The 23,775-nt window shown below is 46.4% G+C and overlaps 2 protein-coding genes across 2 annotated transcripts; one reads left to right on the top strand and one right to left on the bottom strand.

The window, feature by feature from the left end:
• Positions 1-4,696: 4,696 nt before the first annotated feature.
• LOC128713128 (protein retinal degeneration B) lies at positions 4,697-10,340 on the top strand. The gene is made up of 6 exons (XM_053807994.1): positions 4,697-4,774; positions 6,108-6,882; positions 6,953-7,383; positions 7,454-7,529; positions 7,859-10,083; positions 10,152-10,340. The coding sequence occupies exons 1-6, from the start codon at positions 4,697-4,699 to the stop codon at positions 10,338-10,340; spliced, it is 3,774 nt and encodes a 1,257-aa protein (XP_053663969.1).
• A 4,475-nt stretch (positions 10,341-14,815) lies between these two features.
• Positions 14,816-22,497, bottom strand: LOC128719463 (protein lava lamp). The gene is made up of 6 exons (XM_053813090.1): positions 22,429-22,497; positions 21,480-22,346; positions 21,283-21,406; positions 15,304-21,216; positions 14,953-15,222; positions 14,816-14,886 (listed from the first exon to the last, which is right to left on the bottom strand). The coding sequence occupies exons 1-6, from the start codon at positions 22,495-22,497 to the stop codon at positions 14,816-14,818; spliced, it is 7,314 nt and encodes a 2,437-aa protein (XP_053669065.1).
• Positions 22,498-23,775: the final 1,278 nt, after the last annotated feature.

Below are 23,775 nucleotides of genomic sequence, written 5' to 3' on the forward strand. Positions count from 1 at the left end.
TTACCATGGAACAAACGAAACATACAAACAATGTGTAATATTTTACAGTAGCATGTAATCTCGTCCGCTAGCGTTCTCAGATTAATTGTATAATGTTTTGTTATATATAAAAAAAATTGAAAAATAAACAATAATAATGTGACTTAAGGAGCGGCGGTTACGTTTGTACTCGCTTGGTAATAATACCCGAAATGTTTGTTTGGTGGTCTTAACGAATTATTGAGCGTCTTGAAACAAATTCAAATATTTGAATTGGGTTCGATTATTTTAGCAATAGAGGGCGCCACTAGCATCAGCGTATGTGAGATGGCGCCATTGTAAAACCATGTGTCGCTCGGGTCGTACCTGTGCAAAATCTGGAAAAATAGATCTTTCTCGCTCAAACATCTATAATTTCTCGCCGGACATCAGCGTAAGCATTACAGGTGGCGAACGGGACCAGAGGCTTGTTGGACTATTGCCAACAAATGCGCATGTCTACCGTTCCTCAATGGAAGCTCTACGACTACAGGAAAACCATAAAGAATGGCAACCCGTATAGGTCAGGGCAATGTAAATTTCGATGTAGAAGAAATCATTTACAATGTGTAACTATAATGGAAAGCGAAGAAGATGCTCAGATATCAAAATGACCGAATAGTTAAGAACATTGGGATGTGTTTTTTTGTCCTTTTGATTTGTTTTTTTTTTTTGTTGATAAAACTCAAAAATGAGAAGGACTTTGTAACCAAAGCATAATCAGCCTGTTGAGCGCGCGAGTGTGTATCTCCAGCGAACCTTCGTTGAAATTGACCTTTCCTGACAGGTTGTTTTGCAAAGCAGCTAAAGCTTTGACAGTAAACAGTGCTTCCGAAGCACTCCTTCTGGAGGACAGGGGTGGTAGTTGTACGACTAGTAAGCAAATCTTTTCTGATACATGATTACGAAAGGATTCATTAAACTTTGAAACAGCGATTCAGATTGATTCATTCAGTTCAAAGGTTGATTCAGATTCATGATTATGTATCAGATTCACCCAACACTAATACGAATCATTGCTGACGAGATAAGTGAAACTCTTAGGAATCATGAATCTTTTAAGACTCAACATCTGATTTGAATGCCTCCTGCTAAACATTCATACATTCACTACATATGATTCAAAAGAGTCATTAAGCAAAAAAATCATTCTTATTGCGCGTCTTTCTTCGTTGTTTACGATCTTCCGAACAACAAAATTAGGAAAGTGTAAATTACACTATTATTTCTTCCAATAGTCTTATTTCCTTAAAAAAATCAATAAATATTGAACAATTTCTTTACATAGTTATGACCAAAAATAAGCATCTTCTTGCACCCGTTGTGGTGACCCAAGCAACAAACTGAGGTAATGAAAAACAGAGAGCGCACGAGACATGACCACAGCGATGTCTCTTTCCTACCCCCCGGGGCCTATCGCACGATGAGCAGTCAATTCATTTCGATAATGTGTACAAACGTTCCCACTGTGTGTTAAACCCGCACGTGTACAACCCTGTGTACAACCAGTTTTGCGCACGCACATTCATCAGCAGCCCCACAGTCGTTCTCGGGACTTGCCGTGGGCCAGCGCTAGAGCAGCGAACTCGGCACGGACGCGGGCAACAGCGATACAAAAAGCACACATTAAGTATACATATACATGTGCAGTTACATGTATATATGTGCAGTACTGTTCGCAAACCGTAGAGCGCATCCGAATCGCTGTGTTGTCGTTGATCCATGTTCTCCGCTCGGTGCAAAAGATCGCCTAGCGCCTGTATCTCATTTATACATTACTTCCATAAGTGTTTGAGCTGTATGTATTTGTTATCCAGCATCCGCATCCGTATCACTCTCATCACATATACGTTGAGTTGCGGTTTCGCACCGTGTTGAGCTTTGTTGCGCGATTGTGGCCGGGGAAATGTTTTCACGTGAATGTTGTGCATGTGAGTGTGTGTGTGCGTGTGTGTAGTGTTTGTAAAAGAGTTAAAGGGTAGGGGGAAGGAAAGCGCATGGGGACGTGCAGTTTGAAGGATGAAGAGAAGGGTAGACTTGTCGGACCGTGTGTGCATGTAAAAAATATAGATAATGTGCATGTGTGTATGTGTCGAGTGTACGTGTGCGTATGTTTTGTTTTTTTTCCGTAAACAAATCGTCCACAAATCCGTGCCGTCCGTTTAATTAGCAAACGAAGAGTGCCACTTCTGAACACTTGCATAGCACTTGCGCCGTTTTCTGACACAGGCAAAACAGAGGACGGAGAGAGAGAGAGAGAGAGCAAGAGAGTTTGATAGAGAGCAGTGAAAGAAAGCGCACCAGGCAGGGATAACAGTGCTAGGTCGGTGCCCCCTTTGCCATATTTATTGATTTACCTAGGCCGTGTAGAGTAGCAGCAGGTACCGTAGACATCAGTGACGGTGTACTGTTTAGAGGCTTTTGTTTGTCAAGACGGCAGGATTGTTGATGGTTCTACCCACCGGGAAGGTGTTGCGCAATTCGGGAATGCAATACAGTGCAAACATTACAGATTACATTCCCGGATTCTAAAAGATTGCTTACAAGTGTACAGGTGATATGGCGCTTTTGCGCTCAACACTTCTAGAGTTCCTACCGCTTGTAACTGTGCACGCATGCAAAGACCCAACACGTTAGACGTATGGAGGTCCACTATCGAACACCCCCTTCCTGTTAGTCGTTGAGGATGATGGCGTTCCTCAAGGTCAAACAGAGAAACCGAAGCAAATAGAGAAGCGAACATGAATTGGCACCTGATCGCTCAAACCACAACAGAAAACCTTCTGGAGCTGCGTTGTGTGTAATTATCACAGCTCACATTGTGTGTATCTTTGTGCACGTGTGTGGGATAGCTGCCGGAGTACGAACAGCTCAACACCACTTGTGCATCTCTGGCACCACGGGGTCCTTGGTTTCTGACTAGATCTTTACTGCCCAGCACCCAGAAAATTGCGCTCAAATTTCGGCAGGTGCTGTTTATAATGTGCCATCGAGTGCTCTGATCTCGCCATTCATCGCTAGTGCTGGTGAGATCTGACATGGTGGAGTTTCTGCTGAGTACGTAGTTTGTTCTTCATTTTTCTGGTGTTGAATGAGCTAAAGTTGTAAATTGTAAAGAAAGACATTAAATAAACAACCTCCCGGGTAGTGTGTGTGTGCGTGCGTCTTAGTACTCCAAAGCAAGAAGAAGTTAGTGGGCATACACCAGGAAAAGGGGAAAGCATGTTATTATTAGATTATTGTAATGTTATTGAAAAGAAAACAAACCATAATGCCCCTGTACCAGCAGCTACTCAGTTTCATTTTGTTATTGTTTAGATGTGGGTGTGTGTTCTCTACACGAAATCACTGAAAATCAGCATTCCAGAGGAATAGCTGTATCTTGGGAAATTTAATTCAATAACTACAGAAATGCTTTAGGCCTGGGAGTTCAACAGGAGACGATAAAGCAAATGTGCTTACTGTTTGCAGTGTGCATTGCCTAACTATGGGCGCAAAAATAGATTTGCTCTATTTCAGGTTTACTCCTGAACAGTGCGCCCGTAAGTGCTATTCCTCCATCCCAAGGATATAAACACACACTCACTCACAAACGCTAAGCCTCACACACACAAACACACACATGCACGTGTTCGATGAAGATGCCGAAGAGACTATCCTTGGGCCCGTGGGGAGGGAAAACTATTTGGATTGAGTTCAATTTAATTAGGGAACGTTTTGTTGCATGATTCAAAAATAGGATTAATACAGGTCATGGAATAGGTATAATGAAACGGAAAACGAAAGAAAGGGAGAAGTAGGGAGAAAAGAGAATGAGAAAGGTAGAGCAGTAGATAGTGAAGTCCAAGATGAAGGAAACGAAACATAGCAAAAAAAAGGACACCTTTCAAATGAGTGGATGCATTTTGGAGAAAATGAACACACACGCAAAACCTTCACATACACACACATGTATACATTTGCAGTGTGGTTGATTGGTTGGCTCAATGTTGTTGCTTTTTCGTTCGGGTGCTTTTTTCACTCCGGTTTTGTTCCATTTTCCTCGTGATAGTGCTTTCCCCGATGTTGGAAAATTGCCAATTTGACTTTCCACTTGCTTCCGTTACATGTTTCGCTAGTAACATTATGTAATTGTACATATATGTGTGTGTGTGTGCGTGTGTCTGTGCATTGTGTCGCCGTAGTAACATTGACTGTATTATGTAAGGGGGACGGTAAAGAACCAGAAAGCAATCAGATATGCATGCGTGTTTAGAGCTGACTTTTTAATTTCGGAAACCTTCCTATCGTGTGTTGGGGGTGTACGTGTGGTGGTAGTAGGAGGAAGAAAAAGAGAGAAGAAGTTACATCCGACACGCCACCAACCAGCCTGTGGCTCAGCTAGCTCAGTCAGCTAAGAACGTTGTAAGGAAACAACGTGTACGACCAAAACCAGTGGCAAAGACGATACCGACACCTTCAATAAACCTACCCAAAAGTCTTCGTGAGCTTGTGGCTTTGCTGTAAAACTAGTTTTCTCTTGTTTTCCAAATTAACATACACCCGTTGACTGTGAATCAACCTGCAACCATCTGCCCCATCAACCCCTTTTTAATTTGGTGGAAGTGGAACGAATGTTTAGTGATACTGATCTCTGTTCTGTACCATTCCCCGTTGCAGGAAAGCATAACGATTAACTATGTTAATAAAAGAATATCGCATTCCACTGCCACTGACGGTGGAGGAATATAGAATAGCTCAGCTGTACATGATAGCGGTAAGTACTGTTTACTGGCTGGTCGTTTCACGGCCGAACCAGCGCAGCAATCGTTTTCCATCCCACACCACCCAATAGCACGGCGTGCCAGCAACAAGTTATGACATTTCTAGCGTATGATTTCTCCGAGGCCTAACACTGCCCACTTGTGTCTTGGTTGCGCGCGCCTGAAGGTATGCAATACTGTTTTTCCCCCCGCCTGACGCGTTATCCATTCCACGAGAGGGTGTGAGGAATCGTCTCGTGGAGCATACACGAGCCAGCTCAAAGTCTCTATATAGAACTACGAACAACTCCAAACAAAAGCAAGTGATTCGTAAATTGCATACTTACAGGCGACTACGAACCGGGGTGCGATTGCATCGGTGGAAACAGTATACTTAGGGTCGAATGGTTATTTTGCTTCTTTTTTTTCTCTCTTAACCTCATTACCTGTCAGTAGGTGAGCGCATCGTCGTAGGCCCGTAGTATATACCTTTTGTTTGGTACAACATAACACTCAGATATCTCCAAGGTATTCAGGGATCTCAAGGAATCTCAGATATCTCCAAGGTATCGCAAGCAGCGTAAGGAAGCTACTCCACCTCTTTCTCCCAGAGCGCAGAGTATAACGATACCAGAGTCAGAAGCATTTCCCACTAGGAACCATGAAGGATGTGATGGTCGTAGTGGTTAGTAAACTAATGCACCAGTAGTCAGATATTGAAGAGACATTGCAGTCCACGGTTTTCGATCATTACACTTCATCCCTATTTCATGCGTCGGCAGTTGGGACATTCAGCTGTACATACCCTAGCCTGTCAACTTGTGTATGTTTGTGTGCAAATCTCACTCTCGAAACATACCTCCATTCTGTTGTGTGGTCCCTGGTAAAAGTGTTCTACAATTTCTTGTTACGTTTCCTGCTGGTTAGATCCGAGATCTAACCTGTAAAAAAAAAAATTAAAATGGCGGGGTTTGGTTCCGTATCGACCAAGTGCTTTCACTTGGATGTCCGCACACCTGTATGAAGTAAGAAGGTGATGTAACGCACGTGTACACTACAGCTATTATTTACGTATCAGCCTTCAACCATTTCCAGTATGTTCCCGAAGTGGTCCATATAATCGTTCGTCAAGATAGGGAACTTCCCTGATTAGTCCCGTGTGCTCAAGGTTGCTTAGGTGTAGGGTCGCGTCACAGATGACATGTACCTGTGTTTTCAATGCGTATAAGTGTCGGGGAGTTTTATGTGTGTGTTGGCGGGTGTTTTTCGTTTATCTTTCCATTGTGATATATAATTTGTGATCATTATCTATGCTCTCTATCCATAAATTCTTGATGTACTCTGCAGAAAAAAAGTCGCGAAGAAAGTAGCGGAGCCGGCAGCGGTGTAGAGATTATTGTGAATGAACCATATCAGGATGGACCGGGTGGTAATGGGCAGTATACGCGTAAGATCTACCACGTCGGTAGCCATCTGCCGGGTTGGATCAAGGGTCTGCTGCCGAAGAGTGCGCTCACGGTGGAGGAGGAAGCCTGGAACGCTTACCCGTACACGAAAACACGCTACACCTGCCCGTTCGTGGAGAAGTTTTCGCTCGAGATCGAGACGTACTACTTCCCGGACAATGGGCACCAGGACAATGTGTTCAAGCTGAGTGGTGGCGATCTGCGGAACCGGATCGTCGATCTGATCGACATCGTGAAGGATCAGCTGTACGGGGCGGATTACACGCGCGACGAAGACCCGACCGTCTACTGCTCGGAGCGTACCGGGCGCGGTCCGCTCAGCGAGTGCTGGCTGGATGAGCACTGGGAGGAGGTCCAGGGTAAGCAGCAACCGACAGCCCGCAACATGTCGCTAATGTGTGCGTACAAGCTGTGCCGGGTCGAGTTCCGCTACTGGGGCATGCAGACGAAGCTGGAGAAGTTCATACATGACACAGCGCTCCGGAAGACGATGCTGCGAGCCCATCGGCAAGCGTGGGCCTGGCAGGACGAATGGTACGGTCTCTCGATGGATGACATCCGGGAGATTGAACGTCAAACGCAGCTCGCACTAAAGCGCAAGATGGGTAACGAGGAAGGTGGTGAGGAGCAGGAAGGTGACGGCGAGGAAGGCGAGGGTAAGTTATGCAGGAGACACCTCAACATTCCTACAATACATGGCATTTTCGTTACTATATCCACGCGCAGGCAACAAACCCTCAACGGAGCAGGACAATCGTAGCGCCAATCAGATGTACTCAATCGAAAAGACGAACGAAAACTCAACGCCACACATGGACAAGAAGGAACCGATCCCGGTCATCACGACGACGGCCGAGGCGGAGAGTGGGAGCGGTACCGGTATGGTACGGCCGTCACGCAAGGAAAAACCCAAACCGTCCGCACACAGTTCCGAGGATGATGAATCGGTCGATGGTAAGCAACCGCAACGCCACCGAGCAGAGGTCGACGAGGAGGACGAAGACGACGATGACGATGACGATGAGGAGGATGATGAACGGCACGGTCCGCGTGGACATTCACAGCAAGGCGGTTGCTATCTGCGCAAGCAGAACAATGCCGGTTCGAAGAGCAAATTGCACTCACCGCTCGGGTCGGCCCATAGTTTTGATTTGCAGGTAGTTAAGATGGCACGCGATGGACGTATTACTGGACAGCTAGTATTAAAATGTCACGCTTTACCTGCAGGTTGCTAACTGGCGCATGGAGAAGCTGGAGGTGGATTCCAAATCTGGCTCCGAGGAGGAATTTTTCGACTGTCTCGGTAAGTGCCACGGTGAGGAGGGCGATACTAAGCGACAAGACCTTGGGAGTTATCGACGTGCACATTGTATACTTTTAGGCGCATCTTTCCGCGAACAAAAAAAACAATCGCCTAAAGTTATGCATTTTGCAACCACAACAAGAACTCGTTATTTCTTACCTTATATCTTCGCTGATTTATTGTTTGTTTTCTTTGCCTTTTGCATGCGGTTATGTTTGTGCATTTGGTTCAGCACGTGGTATGTGTGTTTGTTGGTATCTTGATGTCTTCAGCCAGATCGTTGTGTTCATGCGCTTACTGTTCGTTCTGTATCTCAACTACTTCCACAGGTGATATAGGTGAGAAGGCATCGCTGGTAAAGTGGAGTTCGCTGGAGCTGCTAGCGGAGGAAGATGACAGCCCGCAGTTGGCTTCAAATCACCGAAATCAGGAAGATAGCATCTTCAGCCAATCGTATCTGCAGCGTGTGACATCCGAGCGGGGTACGAGACGTTCGTTTCTGGGGCACCATTCGTCGAGCATCGACCGGGGCACGGGACACGACTCACCGCCCGGTTCGCCCGGATTACCTTCCTGCCCGACGACGGTACTGATATTGATCATGCATGCTGGTAGCGTGCTGGACGTCAGCTCGGACATGACGACCAAGAAGTCGGACATTACCACATTCCGGGGTGCGCTTGAGTCGGTAATGCGCCAGCACTATGCCTCCCTCGTCGGGCACGTTGCGCTGCGGCTGGTTGCCTGTCCGGCGGTCTGTTCCGATGCGCTCGGCATCCTGTCCAGCTTGAGCCCGTACTCCTTCAACACCTCACCGTCGAGTGCGGACGTATCGAACCTGGCGGATGTACCGATCGGTGCGATACCGCTGCTGTCCACCTGTTCGCCCGATTTTCAGGAATCGGTGAGCCGGGCAGTATCCTGCGCAAACCAAACGTTTGCCGACTTCCTGAAGTCGGACGAGGGTCGTGGCTTCAACGGGCAGGTGGTGCTGATCGGTGATTCGATGGGGAGTGTGCTGGCACATGATGCGCTGTGCCGTTCGGCGGCCCACCAGGGCAGTGAAGCATCCGGTCTGAACCATATTGCGGATTTCGTCGCGGAAGCGAACGATCTGGACGCATCAAAGCTGCTGACGGCACCGTCACCTCGGAGACGATCGTCCTCCACCAGTGAGTCGCGCGTGCCCAAATTCGAGTTTGAGGTGGGCGATTTCTTCATGTTCGGTAGTCCGCTGGCGGTTATACTTTCGGCCCGTCGGCTTTCTGACAGTCGGTACGGCAGCAGCAAACCGGCCTGTACGCAGCTGTACAATCTGTTCCATCCGACTGATCCTACGGCGGCCCGGCTAGAACCGTTGCTGAGTGCCCGGTTCTCGATGTTGCCACCGGTGAATGTGCCGCGGTATGCGAAGTACCCGCTCGGTAATGGGCAACCCTGTCATCTGCTTGAACTGATCCAATCCAGCCCGCAGCTGTTTGCCGACGGTGGTCCGTTACCGTCGGCACGACGCCTATCGGACACATCGATTCAGAGTGCGGCGTCGGGCATGATCGATAACGTGCCACTTACCACGATCAATCAACTGCAGCAGCGCTGGTGGGGCTCGAAGCGTCTCGACTACGCCCTGTACTGTCCGGAAGGGCTGAGCAACTTTCCCTCGCACGCACTGCCGCATCTATTTCACGCGAGCTACTGGGAGTCGAGCGATGTCGTTGCGTTCATACTGCAGCAGATCGGGCGCTTCGACGAGTCGGGCGGTGCCGGGTACGGGTACGAGAAGGACGTATCGAGCTTCCGACCGTCGCAGCCGCGCGAAAAGTGGAACAAGAAGCGCACCTCGGTGAAGCTGAAAAACGTCGCGGCCAACCATCGGGCGAACGATGTGATTGTGCGGGAAGGTGAACCGCAGCGGCTAGTTGCCCGCTTCATGTACGGTCCGCTCGATGTGATTACGCTCGCGGGCGAACGGGTCGACATCCATGTGATGCGTGATCCGCCAGCAGGCGAATGGCAGCTGCTCTCCACCGAGACGACCGACAAGAATGGGCGCATCAGCTACATTGTGCCGTCGGAACAGGCGTGCGGCTACGGCATCTTCCCGGTGAAGATGGTCGTCCGCGGTGACCATACGTCCGTTGACTTCTACATTGCGGTGGTACCACCCCGGACCGAGTGTATCGTGTTCAGCATCGACGGTTCGTTTACCGCATCCGTGTCGGTCACGGGCAAGGATCCGAAGGTGCGTGCCGGTGCGGTGGATGTGTGCCGACACTGGCAGGAGCTCGGTTACCTGCTGATCTACATCACCGGTCGGCCGGATATGCAACAGCAGCGCGTACTATCCTGGCTCAGCCAGCACAACTTCCCGCACGGACTAGTCTCGTTTGCGGACGGACTGTCGACGGATCCACTCGGCCACAAGGCCACCTACCTGAACAATCTTATCCTTAATCAGGGGCTGATCGTACATGCGGCGTACGGCAGCAGTAAGGACATCAGCGTGTACACAAGCATCGGGCTGAAGCCGAAACAGATCTTTATCACCGGCAAGGTTAGTATATCCATGATCGTGATTTACAAAAAAAAAACACCTTTGATTACCATTTATTTTTGCCGTAGGTGAGCAAAAAGCACCAATCGCTGGCAACACCACTCACCGAGGGTTATGCCGCCCATCTCAGCTCCTTAATGACGGTTGGCGGTTCACGACCCGCACAGGGTAACGCACGCATGGTGATACCACGCAGCTGCTTCAACCTGCCCGGCCAAAATCAATCCATTCGCAGGCGAAGGTTCGTGCCGGGTTAAAAGGCGCAAAGCAGCAGGCGTAGTTGCTAAAGAGAGTAGAAAATAAGGGCAAGCAAAGTAACAAACGAAAAGAAAAAAATGAAAACAGGTGCGAAAAAGAAAAGAAAAACGAAAGGAACAAACACATCTAATCAAATACTACCAGTGTACCCGTAATATCTTAGGAATACTACCGCAATCCATGCCAAAAACAAAAACAAAATGAAAGATAGTGAAACACACCTTCCCTAAAGTAACCAAAATACAAGTGAACTAGTAAGAGATGAGAGAAGAGCCTTAAGGTTCTTAAGCATTATTTAACAGTTGGATCTTGAATAGGTGTTGTGGGACAGCTATAAGTAAAAAACCAAGCAAACAAGCAAAAAACTATATTAAAAAACAGAAACTAGAGAAGAAAAAAAAACCGAACGATATTCCTTAGTCTGTAAGATCTCGATGCGCTTTGTACAGACGGTTGGTTTCCTTCACACAGTTTGTGGAGGTCTGGTTATGAATTTGAGTCATGTTTACATCTTAGCTTGAAGCTTCTAGTGCAAAACATACTCTACGGAAATGATTCCTTCTTCCAGCGGGCAAAAGCGTTGGTAAACCTATACAGCTACAGGGTTTTACAGGACGCTATTGCCCACGGGTCACATATATTATTTTCAAGATTCGAAAGGTCTAATCGTATAATGTAAACCAATCAGTACCAGAACAGCATTAAGTAACCATACGTCTGTACAAAAAATTTACGAAATGCATTTTGCATCGTTTTTTTTACCTCTCTTCTTCTTTTCTATTAATCTCACTATCTCTCTCTGTGTCTTTATCCAACTGAATCAGTTAGGAATGGTTACGTGTAGGAGCAAAGTTATGATATATTATTCGGGTGGCACTATTTGCCTCCACTATTAGATCTGGCAAAAAAGGGAACTCTCATATGTTAGTAGTGAAGCTCATCTATAGTTCAGAATATCATCATTCGGCTCACTCGTCCGAAAGGAACGAACAGATACTCAATATCCCACGAAGTGTAGTAGCGGTTCGGGCGGCATAATGTAGTTCGGCAATAAGAACCTGTAGCAATAATCCTGCGGCCCCTGGGTCATCTCATCACTGGAAGCAAAACATGCTCTCCGCAGTCTTTGTTTTGCTATATCTGTCTCTCTCCAACACCCACATACTGATAACGGGTGCAAGTACGTGCAGCGTCTGCAGGGAACACACACCAGAATGGAGGGATCGGGCACTGCCGCGCGTTTGGCACGTGCACAGGCTGCGATAGTTTGACACAGGTGCCAGGCTCTAGGCGAAAAGGATTAAAAACAAACAAAAGAAAACAGGGGTTGCAGCCATTTGAAAAACAAAAAGAAATCAGGATCACTATGCAATATTCTAATTTGTCACATGGTGAGTATGAGCTCTGTGTCGCCTTCGATCTTTTCAGCACCCCCGACCTTTTTTACCCAGTCCCTGTATTGATTTAACCCATTAATTTCATTCAACTTGCCCATTTATTCCTGCCTTGTTAATTAAAAAAAAAAAACAAAAAGAAAACGATTGAAAAAAAACAAAAACTAACACACCCCGCTGCACATGGACCCGACATGTACATGCACATGTACCCGACTTATATTTCCGACTGAGGCTAATCGCTAAATCGTTCACTTCGTTTCAGGTACCTGGCTTAGAAGACTGTCTCTAAAACCGGCTGTAAAGAATTAAAACAAAAACAAAAAAGAAGCATACAGAAATCCTTTCAAAAAATCGTTGAAGTAAAAGAGAACGAATGTAACAACAGTAAAAAAGGAAGAAAAAAAAACCACGAGAGGAAACCCTATTTGGAAAACAAAAAAAAACAAAAAACACGAAAAAAATGTATAGAGGAAACAAATCGTTTATTAACCTTGTTATTAAAAGTATTGTTGAGCCTTATCTCGGTTTGTGTTTTCACAATAATAATATAAAAAATACGAAAAGTAAGAAGGTCGAGAAGAGGAAATCAATTCAATGTTCTGATATATACAAGTCGAATCTGTTTGGATATGTAATAATTTTTAAGAACGTTTTTACCCGGCGAGGCTTCACACTACTTCGGTGCGAGGAAATGTATAATGGGGAAAAATGGGGTTAAAAGGGGCGAAAAAAAGGAAGTAAACCCACGCTGACGTGCACCTATTACTGAATATATACATATATTAGATAATTCATATAAAAAACCGTAGGGCGTATGTGTAAACCGGAAACGTCTGGAATCTAGTAGAGAGAAACGTTGTAAGAATCTATACATATACATATTATACATATACATCCATAGTACGTATTATACAGGAGTTATCCAACTGTTCGTAGTTTGAGACAAAACGTCCGTTAGAACATCCCAGCAATGTGTTAAGGGGGGAAAATAAATGGTTAAATGTGCAGGGACAGGCAAACCTCCGGCCCTGGGCAGGGGTTCCTGTATAAAGCAATGAGGCGCCCGAGCTTACCTAGGGTAAGCTCGGGAATAGGTGAATAAATTCTAAACTTTGATGTTTCTTTACTGTTAACGGTGAGACAAATGGATGTGTGTAGCAACTGTAGTGTCATTTAGTGGTTGTAAACCTCAAGCAAACAAGCAAACAAAGAAATGGATGGTATTGAATTAAAAAGCAGGTATGAGAAAATAATAAAAAAAAAACAAAAACAAAACATTAAAGAAAAACATTAAATAAAACTGAAGAAGCGTAGAAGACGAGGACACGTCCTCTGGTGGAAAGTACATTTAGGTGTTGAGTGGTCAAAATAAAAATGAAAATCAAACTCTTTAATAATGCGACATAATCGAAGATGGTGTTCGAGGTGAAAATGCTAACGTATTTACGAATGTTAGGTTGCATACTAAAACTATAACTTTAAATAATTACACTTATTACACCCTCACGTACACTCAAACACACACACACACGCGTTTTCTCGAACAACAAAACAGAAACAAAAACACAAGGCTCTCATGAAATGAAATGCGTTTTGCAACCGTACGCGAAGATGTGTGGTTTGCTTATATGTAGTGATTGTAATTAATTTAGGTAGCGTGCATACTGCCACTGTGATTGGCATCAGTTTCTTCCGTTTGGATTATACTTGCGTGCACCTTCGTTTCCAATATGTGCTACTATGGGCACTGAGGGTGAAAGCAAACTGTCAAACAGATTGGCGCTTGATGGTATCAAAACAATACTAACAGCGTTGCCAACCGCATGTACTATCGCATACGTTAACTAGCCGATTTATTGTGTCGATGTTTTCGTGTTTCCATTGCAGCTATACTCCGAAACGTCCATAGCCACACAAAACAACAACACACTCACACGCGGTAACTCATCCGTGCTTATAGCGAACGATTGAGAAAAAACACTCAAACGAAAAAAAAGAAGAAATTCAACATATATAAATGAAAACAAAATGCGATTTTCTATTTCACTGGACAATCTTTGACTACGATCAAAACTAGTACTATTACCACTACCACTACTTACCCTACTGCTACTGCGAGCAAGGCAAAGGAAATTAATCTAACAAAAGGAAAGGTTGTACAGCAAATGGCTGAATGTGTGTGTATAAGTGTAAAGAATTAAAAATAACACAAATATCAGTGAACCATTAGCTGCATCCATCGTTGTGGATGCGTTCCGTACGCGAAAATCATTCACACACAGCACACGAACACGACACACATAAACATCCTACCGATCGAAGATTTCAGCTGACACCCTGCTATACTAAAGCGGATACTATAAATCAGTTGCTTACTTGTAAAGTGATGTAATTGCTTGTAAAATAATAAAAGATAATAATAAAAAATGAACAATGTAAACAAGCATCTGTACCGTTAACACATTGACGACAAACTGTAGAGCGGCATTTAAACTTTTCCGCCTAAAAGTATGCAATCTTTGTTACAGAGTTGTGTTTTTTTTCGCATACCTGCAGGCGTTCATTCCATGTTTGGACCAATGCGAAGAAATTGCTTACATGTAGGCGTAATTTATAAATGTTCTGATGCGCTGGATTCTCACAAGAAAAGCTATTTTCTAACCCCGTTAACCTTATTTCAGCTTCGTCCAAACAATTATTTATTATACCACTGTTGTTTTACTAGGGATGTAAAGGATGAGATACACATATATACTATACACACATATGTCGCCGCTCGTATTGACAGTAATTTACCGATACTGCCATAACCATCGTTCAGCACGTTTAAGCTCAAAAAATGAACAAATGTCCATTTGAAAGAGACAAATTAACAACCTTTTTCCGTTTCCTTATCTTCCACGAGGTGTATTGTTCACGCTAGCATCCTGCCAACGGGTTGGTTGGCTAGTTCGGCAGTGTGTTACTGTGCAACCGTGGTCGAATGCTTTATATTATTACTGAACCGGAAAGATAAACAAGATTAAATTAAACAAAACAAAAACAAATTCAATTTACACAATAACTAGCATCTAGGCCTATTTCTTCCCCAGTATCCAGTTTAACAACACCGTTGAGGCGCTCTGCTGTGTGGTTGCTTCTGCGTCTGCTGCAATGGAAAGAATGGTAATTTGAGTTTCAAGCGGTGTTATATACATGGAAGACAAAACCTTACCCGTCATGTCCGTGCCGGCAATTTTGGCTGCCGCCTCGACCGGCATGTTGGCAAGATCGCGTTGAATCAGTGTTAGCTGACGGTCTCGTTCCTCGCGCTCTTCCTGCCATCGTTTCTCCTTCGAGTAGCTAATTGATTGCAGCTCGGACAGCTTGGAGGTAAGGTCCTGCGGACCGGACAGGCTTGATACCGGGCGTTCATCTAACGGTAGCCCACTGAGTGACCGGTCCGGTGATGCATCGATTGAACACTCGCCCGACGTGCCGTACTCTGCCGTGTGTCATGAAAAGAGAAGATTGATCAGAACATTTTCGTTTGTTTGTTCAGCTGTTGGGGACGTATACTGTTTACCTTGCTCTACGGGTATTGCACCGGATTGTAAGCGTATTTTAAACTCCTCGTGCATGCGCAGTGCGTTCGACAAGCGTAGCTGCAGTGTGTCACGTTCCTGCAGTAGGTTGCGTAGTTCCAGTTCCAGCTCATCGCAGCGCATATCGCGCTGGTAGATCATGTACAGTGCTAGCTCCAGTTCGGCTTGCGGTACCCGGTCACCGGTCGACTGTTGTTGCTGTTCCGGTTTCGGCACGGGCTCACTGCCACTAAGTCCCGATGCGAATAGTTTGGTTGGATCTACACGCGCTGCCAGCCGTGCGTACTCCGCGCTGCGCAGTGCAAGCTGCTCCTTAAGCGTCACAATTTCGACTTCTTGACGCTCGAGAACTTCCCGCACTGTTGCATCATCGACCCGGGCTACTGTGCCAGATGCTGAGGAGTCGGATTCACCTGCAGCGGACAGTTTTTGCCACAGTTCGGTGCGTTCGCGTTCAAGCTCCTGGATGCGTTCTTGTAGTGAAGCGATCGGATCCGGAGTGGTATCGTGAGATGGTTCGCTAGTTGCTTCCACTGTCCCCACTGTTCCACCTTGTTGAAGCTGTTCTAGCGTCGAACGTAGCATCTGTATCTCTACACCCTTCGCGTCCAGCTCGAGCAGTGCCTTGTTCAGTCGATCCTCAAACTGAAGATCTTGCAGAATCTGCTGATTCAATACCTCCAGCTCCCGGGACATATCTGCCTTTTCCTGCTCGAGCAATCGATTTCTGTGCTCCAGTGCGGCTAACTGAAGCTCCATGGAATGGGCATGGTCGTGGAATACCGGCACTGACCCTTGGACGCTACCGGTCGATTGTAGTTGCACATTCTGGGACTGTACCTCGGTCAGCTGTGCCCGCAATTCGTCAATACATTCCACCTCACTGGTAAGCTGTTCCAACCGCGCGTTTAGATGCGCTATCTCCGATTGCCGTGTCTGTAACGTTGCCGTCAGCTGTTGTACCTTCTCCCGCAGATCTTCTACCTCGCGCGATGCGTTGGCGTTGGCTACCGAGTCGCGCAACATCTCGATCTGCTTGTCCTGGTACTCCTTCACCTCCGTTAGCTTCTCGCAGGCGGACTCCAGCATGTCCAGTTTCAGCACGTTCGCCTCTTTTTCGCGCTGCAGCCCCGTACGCTCCTCCTCTAACGCTCTCACCTTCGCCTCGAGTGCGTCCTGCGATTCGGAGCTTCCCGCACGGCCACCAGCCGGTTCCGTCTGCTGTGCGTCCAGCTTCACCCTGCACTCCTTCACCTTGCGCAGTAGCTTACCCGACTTCACCTTCAGGTCTGTAATTTCCTGCTGCATAAGGTCCTTCTCCGCACCGAGCTGCTGTATCAGTTCGTCCTTTTCTCGTACAAGCGCTTCCAGGTGGGTTGTATCGGCTGTGCCCCAGCCGGCGTCGGCATCATCCCACATGCCGAGATCCTGGTCCGGCTTTGGTTCCGCTTCGGGTTGCTCCTGTCGCACCGTGGAAGACTTCGTTTCGTCAACGGTACGCTGCAACTGATCGCACTCGTCCTGCAGCTCGGCACACTTTTGCTGCAGCTGCTCGCACTCTTGCTCCTTCGTGTGCAGTGTGCTGGCTAGCTGTTCCCTTCGATTGCTCTCTTGCAGTACAGCGGTTTCAGCCGACTCTAACGCTAACGTCTTCTGCTCATACTCACCCTGCAGAATACGGTATCGTTCGGTCGCATCATCGATTTGCTGTTGTATGTGGCTTTGTTGCTCTTCAGCCACTTCCAGTGCGGACTTCGTCTGGCTCAACTCGTCCATCAGAGATTGATAACGCTGCTCCGCTTCACCAGTTTGTTGCTGCAGCATATCCAAATCCTCGTTCAGCGCCCCGTTCAGGGAGGTTAGGATGGAAATGTTTGTCTTGTCTTCCTGCGTTTGACGCTCGAGTGATGCGATCGTGTCGCGGAGTAGTGCAATTTCATCCGTTTGTTGTTCGTTTTCAGTACGGAACTGCGCTAATGATGTCTCCCAACCAGCACGCATCTGCTCCATGTCGTGCAACCGCTGCTTCAAGCTATCCATCTCGATCGACTGCAGTTTGCCCGCATCGTTGTGATGTTCCCGCAGTTCATCGCACTCCTGCCGCAGCGTCTGAATTTCCTGATCACGTTGCTTAAGCGCATGGTTCAACTGTTCCTTCTGTTGCTTTTCCTCCACCAACTGCATCTGTATCGATTCGTAGTCCTTGTACCGATCACACTGCTTGCTGTATCGTTCTTCCGCCTCGGACAATGATTCCCGCAGCTGCGTTATCTCTTCAAGACGATTTGCAGTGCTTTCGGTTAGCCGCGTTATGTTGCTTCGTTCTGCAGCAAGCTCCAGTTCGAGCGATTGCATGCTGTCACGCAATTTCGTAACTTCCTCTATCAGTTCAGCATTGCTTTGGGACGCTGCATGAAGACGCTGTTCTATTGCTAACCGTTCCTGGTTTGCTGTTTCTACCACCTTGCGCAGCTCAGCCTGCTCGGTCTGCTGTGAACGGTCCAGGTGCTCCTTAAGTCGTTCGATTTCATCACGGGCAGCAGTTAGTTCCGTTTGCTGCGATTGCATTAGCGTGTTTTCAGCAATTGCCTTTTGAAGGTCTGCAGTTTTGGTTTTTAGTTCGCAATTCAATTGCTTTATCTCTTCATCCTTTGTTGCAACGCCATCTATATAGGAGTCACGCTCATGATTAGCTCTCTGCAACAGCCCCTGCAGATAGCTTACCTCATTTGACTCACGGTTTTCCGTGGTTTTCAAACTAGCCTCAAGTGTGCTGATGGTTTCCAATTGTCGTGTAAGCATTTCTGCAATGCCTCGATCCGTCTCCACCAGCAACGTTAGCCAACTAAATACATCCGGCGGTGTTTCGATCGGTTCTTCCATATTTGGTGGTGCAGTTTGTTCGTACCGGTTGCGCCATTTATCACTGTACCGCTGCACCCAGCACTCTACACTTCTCAACTGTTCGTTTAGCGTGCTGTCACGTTCCTGCGCTACCGTTAGCTGCTGTTGCATATTAGCCAACTGTTCTTCCAACGCTTTACGCTGCTCATGTTCTGTCCGTACGGTCACATTAAGCTCCTCTTTTTCGCTCTTTAGCCTGCCCAACAGGAGCGTTTGGTTGTGGAAGTCTTCCAGCTTGCTCTGGGTCATGCGCAACTCATCCTCCAGGTAGGCGGCACGCCGTTCCCTTTCCTGGAGACGTTGCGTTTCCTTTATCTTTTCCTTTATGATGGCCTTGCATTTATCAATCTTACCGTTTTTACTAGCGAGCTCGGCATGCAGCGTTTGCATCTCATCCTTGCACGCCTGCAGCTCAGCCTCCAACGACTGCAGTGCGCCCGTTTTGCTCATCAGCTCGGCCTGCATCATCTTGTGTTGCTCGTTGACCCTTTGCAACTCTTCGCGAATGGACTCGCTTTCGGACTCCATGTGATACTTTTGCTCCAGCAACCGGTGCAGCTCGTTGTTTAGATGATACATTTTCTGCGTCAATTGCTCCTTCTCTTGGCTTAGCTCACTCACAGCATCGGCGGGCGTGGACTCTGTCGCCAGGTGTTCTACCTGCTCATTCAGTTTCCGATTCGCTTCCTTCAACACTTCAATATCCTTCTCTAACTTGGTACATTGGACGTTTTTCTTCTTCAGGTTTGCTGCAAATTTCTTCAGCTTTTCCAGTAGCTCTTCATTCTTCTGCTCAATCTGTTCCTTCTGCACCCGGAACGCGTCCACTTGTGACTGGTGCTCTTCCACCGTCCGGTACAGATCAATGATTTGCCCATTCAGCGTGTCTATCGTTTCCTGCTTGTGCTGCAGCTCACCTTCCAGATCTTCAGTTGCGGATTCCGGCACATTACTTACAGCGTTGCGCAGCTCCAACTGCAATTTATCTATCTGACGGTTTAGTGCTTCCGTTTCCTTTGCCTGTTGCTTGGAAACACTTTCCAGCTGATACTGCAGCTCCGCCGTATACGTTTTAAGCTGATGATTCTCCTGTTGTGCCTCCAGCAGCCGGTGCTGTATCTGTAACAGTTCGGAAGATTTTGCATCGACCAGTGCATCGATGTCCTTCTTCAACAGCATAATTTCATCGTTCTTGCTGTTCAGCTCCACCTTCAACAGCTCCGGTTCATCGTCGGAACTCTTTTCATACGCCACCTCTAGCTCGTGTTTCAGCAATGCAATCTCCTCCTGGAGCAGGGCAATCTGGGATGCTTTACTTTCGAGACATTTAATCGTTTCTTCCAGCTTTGTTTCGAGCGTACTGATGGCACTATCCTTACCGACGACACGTGCCGTACGCTCATCCTTGCAACGGTCATACTCATCAAACAGTTGCCTGCTCATTGTCACCAACGATTTCCCACTCAATGTAAGTTTCTTCGCCAGTTGTATCTTCTTTTGCTTGTCCTTGTTTTTGTTATAGTTTGTTATATCCGTTTCCACCGCCAATAATGTCTGCTGGTAGATGTGCTTATCGAGCGTTTCGTCTGGAATGGTTACGGTCATCTCAGTGGGTCTCAGACTGAGCGTGCCGCTGCTTTCGTTTCCTTCCAACTTACGCACCTTCACCGTATCTAGCTCTTGCCGGATGATTTCCTTTTCTTCGTTGATTATACGCAGCTTATCCTCTAGGTCGGATTTGGCCGATGCTAATTCCACACTGTACGAGCGCAGTTGTTCGTTCGCCTCCTTCAACTTATCTAGCTCGCTAACATACGCTTGGTTCTCAATCGAAATGGCATCCAGCTTTTCCAACACCTCCCGTCGCTCGTCCGTGAACAATTCCACCTTATCCATAAGCTCTTTGCTTTCCTCCATCAGCTTAAGAAGGCTCTCGTTAATGTCCTCCTTCCCGCCCAGCACATTTCGCACGATCTCATCCGAATCGTCCAGTTCTGTCGCACCATCCTCCGCCTTGGCACGCTTTTCCGAGTTTTCCATCTCTTGCTTCTCGCGCAATGTTAAGTTTTCCAATATTTCGATCGACTCCGCCGAGCTCACCTTCTCCAGACTGAGCTTATCGATCTTGCCCAACAGTTCTGCGTTCTCTTCCGCGTAACGTTTTAGCGTCTGCTGCATTTCCGACTTTTCCGCCTCCCAACTATGCAGTACCTTCGTCAGTTCACTCTTGTCCGCCAAACACTTTTCCAGCTTTTCCTCCAGCTCGATCGACAGCATTTGGCTTGCGATACGCCCATTATCACCATCCCCATCGGTTACGGTAACATGGTCGGTAAATGACTCCAGTTCGTGCCGGGTTCGGTTTAAATCTTCGTTCAGATCGTTCTTTTGCTCCTCTAGTAGCTGCATAGCGGTTGCCTGATTTTGACACGTCAGTTCCAACATTTCAATGCGCTTTTGCAGCTCCGGACCGACCGGTTTGGTACCGATGGCATCGAACCGGATGTCGCCGGTATCGCGGTCGTCCAACTCGGCAAGCCGTTGCGCAAGGGCAGCGTTTTCGTCGGTCAGTTTGGCGATCTCTTCGTGCACGTTGGAGGTCTTTTTGAAGGTATCGACCTGTTTCTGTAACTGCTTGATCTTTAGCTTGCATTTTATCATGTTTTTATTCGATTCGTCAAGCTGCTGCTTTAGTTTGGTCGTCTCCGACTCGAGTTCTTCGTCGGCCGATCGAGGGAATAGTGGTTTGGGTCCGCTTGTTTTTAGCTTCTCCTGCAGTACGGACACATTAGCCGTCATAACGTTCAGCTCGATTGTTTTCTCTTCCAGCGACTGGCGCAGGTCCGTTATTTGTTGATTCATGCGTTCCATTTCTATATCTTGCGAGGCTAGCGCTTGCTCGAGTGTGCCGATTTTTTCCATTGCATTCTGCAGTTGTACCTTCGCATCCTCTGAAGTTCCCGGTAGATCAAGCCGTGTTGCTGTGGGAACTATAATGGCATTCAAGTTAATATATTGTTAATTGGATAAGAACAGAAGGAAGCATTCAAACATACCTGCTTGCAGTTGTTTAATTTTTCGTTCAGTAGCCTTCTCTAGGGGATCGTATCCGTACGAGTCTAGTAATCGTAACATTGCTTCATCGTCGGAAATGCTGTAACTTTGTTGAAGCAGTTTCATCTAGCAAATGAAACGAAAAAAGGATAATTAATACATTACAATTCTTCTCACCCTTTTACCCTGCGGCACAGACCTGCAAGTTGTGTAATTCTTTTACCAACTCGAGATCGGGTTTATTGTCTTCCTCGAGTAAACTATTCACCAGCAGCGATAATGAACGCAGCTGCTCGTCAATAATACGCTCCTTGTCGTGCAAATCGTCTTCCAGCGTCGTAATTCGTCGCTCCAGCATTTCATCGTTCTTACGCTTTACTTGTGCCTGCCGCACGTTATTCTCGTACTTCGTTAGCTCTTCGTTAAACTGTTCCTCACTATCCGGGACCGGTTTGATTGGTGTGGAAATGGTTTCGTGTGCTGGGCCCGGGTCCAAAAACGAATGGCTGTAAGAACGCCGCAAGCCATCTGACAGACTAAACGCCGAATCCCGCCCTTCACGTGCACCACCAACGCCCTCACCGACCAATGAAACAATTTCCGCAAGGCACGTGGTGCTAGATCGGTCCAGTTCACCGGATCTTTCCAGCGATTGCTGGGTCGCTTCAAGCTTATGCTTGATTTCTATTACCTTCTCCTCGATCTCCCGCTCCCTAGACTCCCGTTCCGCCATTTTCAAGCGATTTTGTTCGATCTGCTGACGGAGCAGCGAACACTTCTCCATGCCAGATGACTCCGAACGGCCGCGAGGAAAGGCAGGACTGCGCGGATCGGGTCTAACATCAATCGGACTTTCCTTCAACGCCACACCCTGATCGATGGTGGCCAGCGATTGGGAAGAGGACCCGATACTGCTAGCCCGGTTTAGACGCGACGTGGTAACCTTCGTCTTGAAGTGTGTCAGCCGCTGGGCAATGTTTTTCACTTTCTCTTGTGCGGTTGCATGCTTCATGTCGTTCACTGCCTCCGTCTGGCGAATGATTTCACGCAGTGCGCTTATTTTAGCCTGTGGGGTGGGTGGATAACAACATTAGCAGATGGTGTGCATGTGAATTGGCGTATCTAAAAGGGGTAATCAAAACACGAACCTGCTGCTCATCGAAGCTTGATTGGAGATTTGCTAATTCGGGATCATCTTGGCTGCTGATTCCAGCCATGGTTATAAGAAAAGGTTTCGGAATAAAATGTAAAAAAAATACACAAAAGCAGCTGTTTCCTGAAGAAGAAGTCTGTTGATGAAACGGAAAATAATTGTTAGAATTGTGGTTTTATTATCAATTTTCCAAACCAGCTGAGAATGTGGATTGTCTCAACTCATGAGGATGACAATGCCATCTTAGAGAGGAAAACAACACAGCAAAAACCTTGCCCAACCATTTAATGCGCTAGTACGGTGCAGGACCTTTCGTCTTACCTTATAAAGCTAGCTAGTTAATAACTTTAAGACAGAAAAAATACTATTTAAACTCAGGACAACATTTTCGTGGTCTGTGATGTACACATCATCAACTGCTTTATGTTTTGACAGTGCCAGTTCGCCCGTTAATTGCGAAATACATTCAGCATTTCGCCGCAATCTACGCTCAACTGTCAAACATTCGCCGCATGTAGAGGTGTACGCTCATTCGAAAATGTGACCGTTGCACGAAATGTAATTGTAATTTACAGGTGTAAGAGAGTGAAAATTGATGGAATTTTGTTATTTTAAGTAGCGATTGTCTAGAAGGGAGAATATTGTAAGTTGATAGGTGGATGTTTATCGTAAAAACATATTTTAAGGGGAAAACTTTGACTTTGACGACGGTGTAAATGCCAGCTGTGTAATAAAATGTCGTTACTGCTTAGGCAGTGGTCTGTATATTGACGCATGCGCCTTCAATGGTGGGAAATTTAAAATTATTATTATTTTCATAGTGATTCCCACTTTTAACGGGGTAAAATGAAGCCAATTAAAACATTTATAACGGACGGTACAGGTCGCAATACCAAAGACAAGAAGAAGAAAACAAAAAAGAAGAAAGTAAGCAGAAGAGGAAGAAAAAGAACAAGAAGGAGAAGATGAATAAGAAGAAGAAAAATGATTTGAATAGCATTTCTTATTCAGATGACTTTTTTTCATAATTCCAATGCCACTGCGCTAATGCCAATGTTTCTTCCCAGACTAAATTATCGTATATGATTTTTAAACAATGAATGTATGGATTCTGGCAATCATATATCATAGGAATCATAATTTAGCATGTCCGGGGCTTAATTCAAGTAAGGTTTTGAATCATAATTAAAAAGGGTTTTAATCTTCCAATAGCTACATGGAAGCGATTACTCGAACATGCGTAAAACTGTTTTATTTAGTACGTTATTCCGCTTACTTTATTCTCTCGTGAACCTTGTATAGATGGGCAAATTTGCGCCAGTATGCAACAGGTTGTTCAGTC

Source organism: Anopheles marshallii, chromosome X (assembly GCF_943734725.1).
Source record: "Anopheles marshallii chromosome X, idAnoMarsDA_429_01, whole genome shotgun sequence".
NCBI lineage: Eukaryota > Metazoa > Arthropoda > Insecta > Diptera > Culicidae > Anopheles > Anopheles marshallii.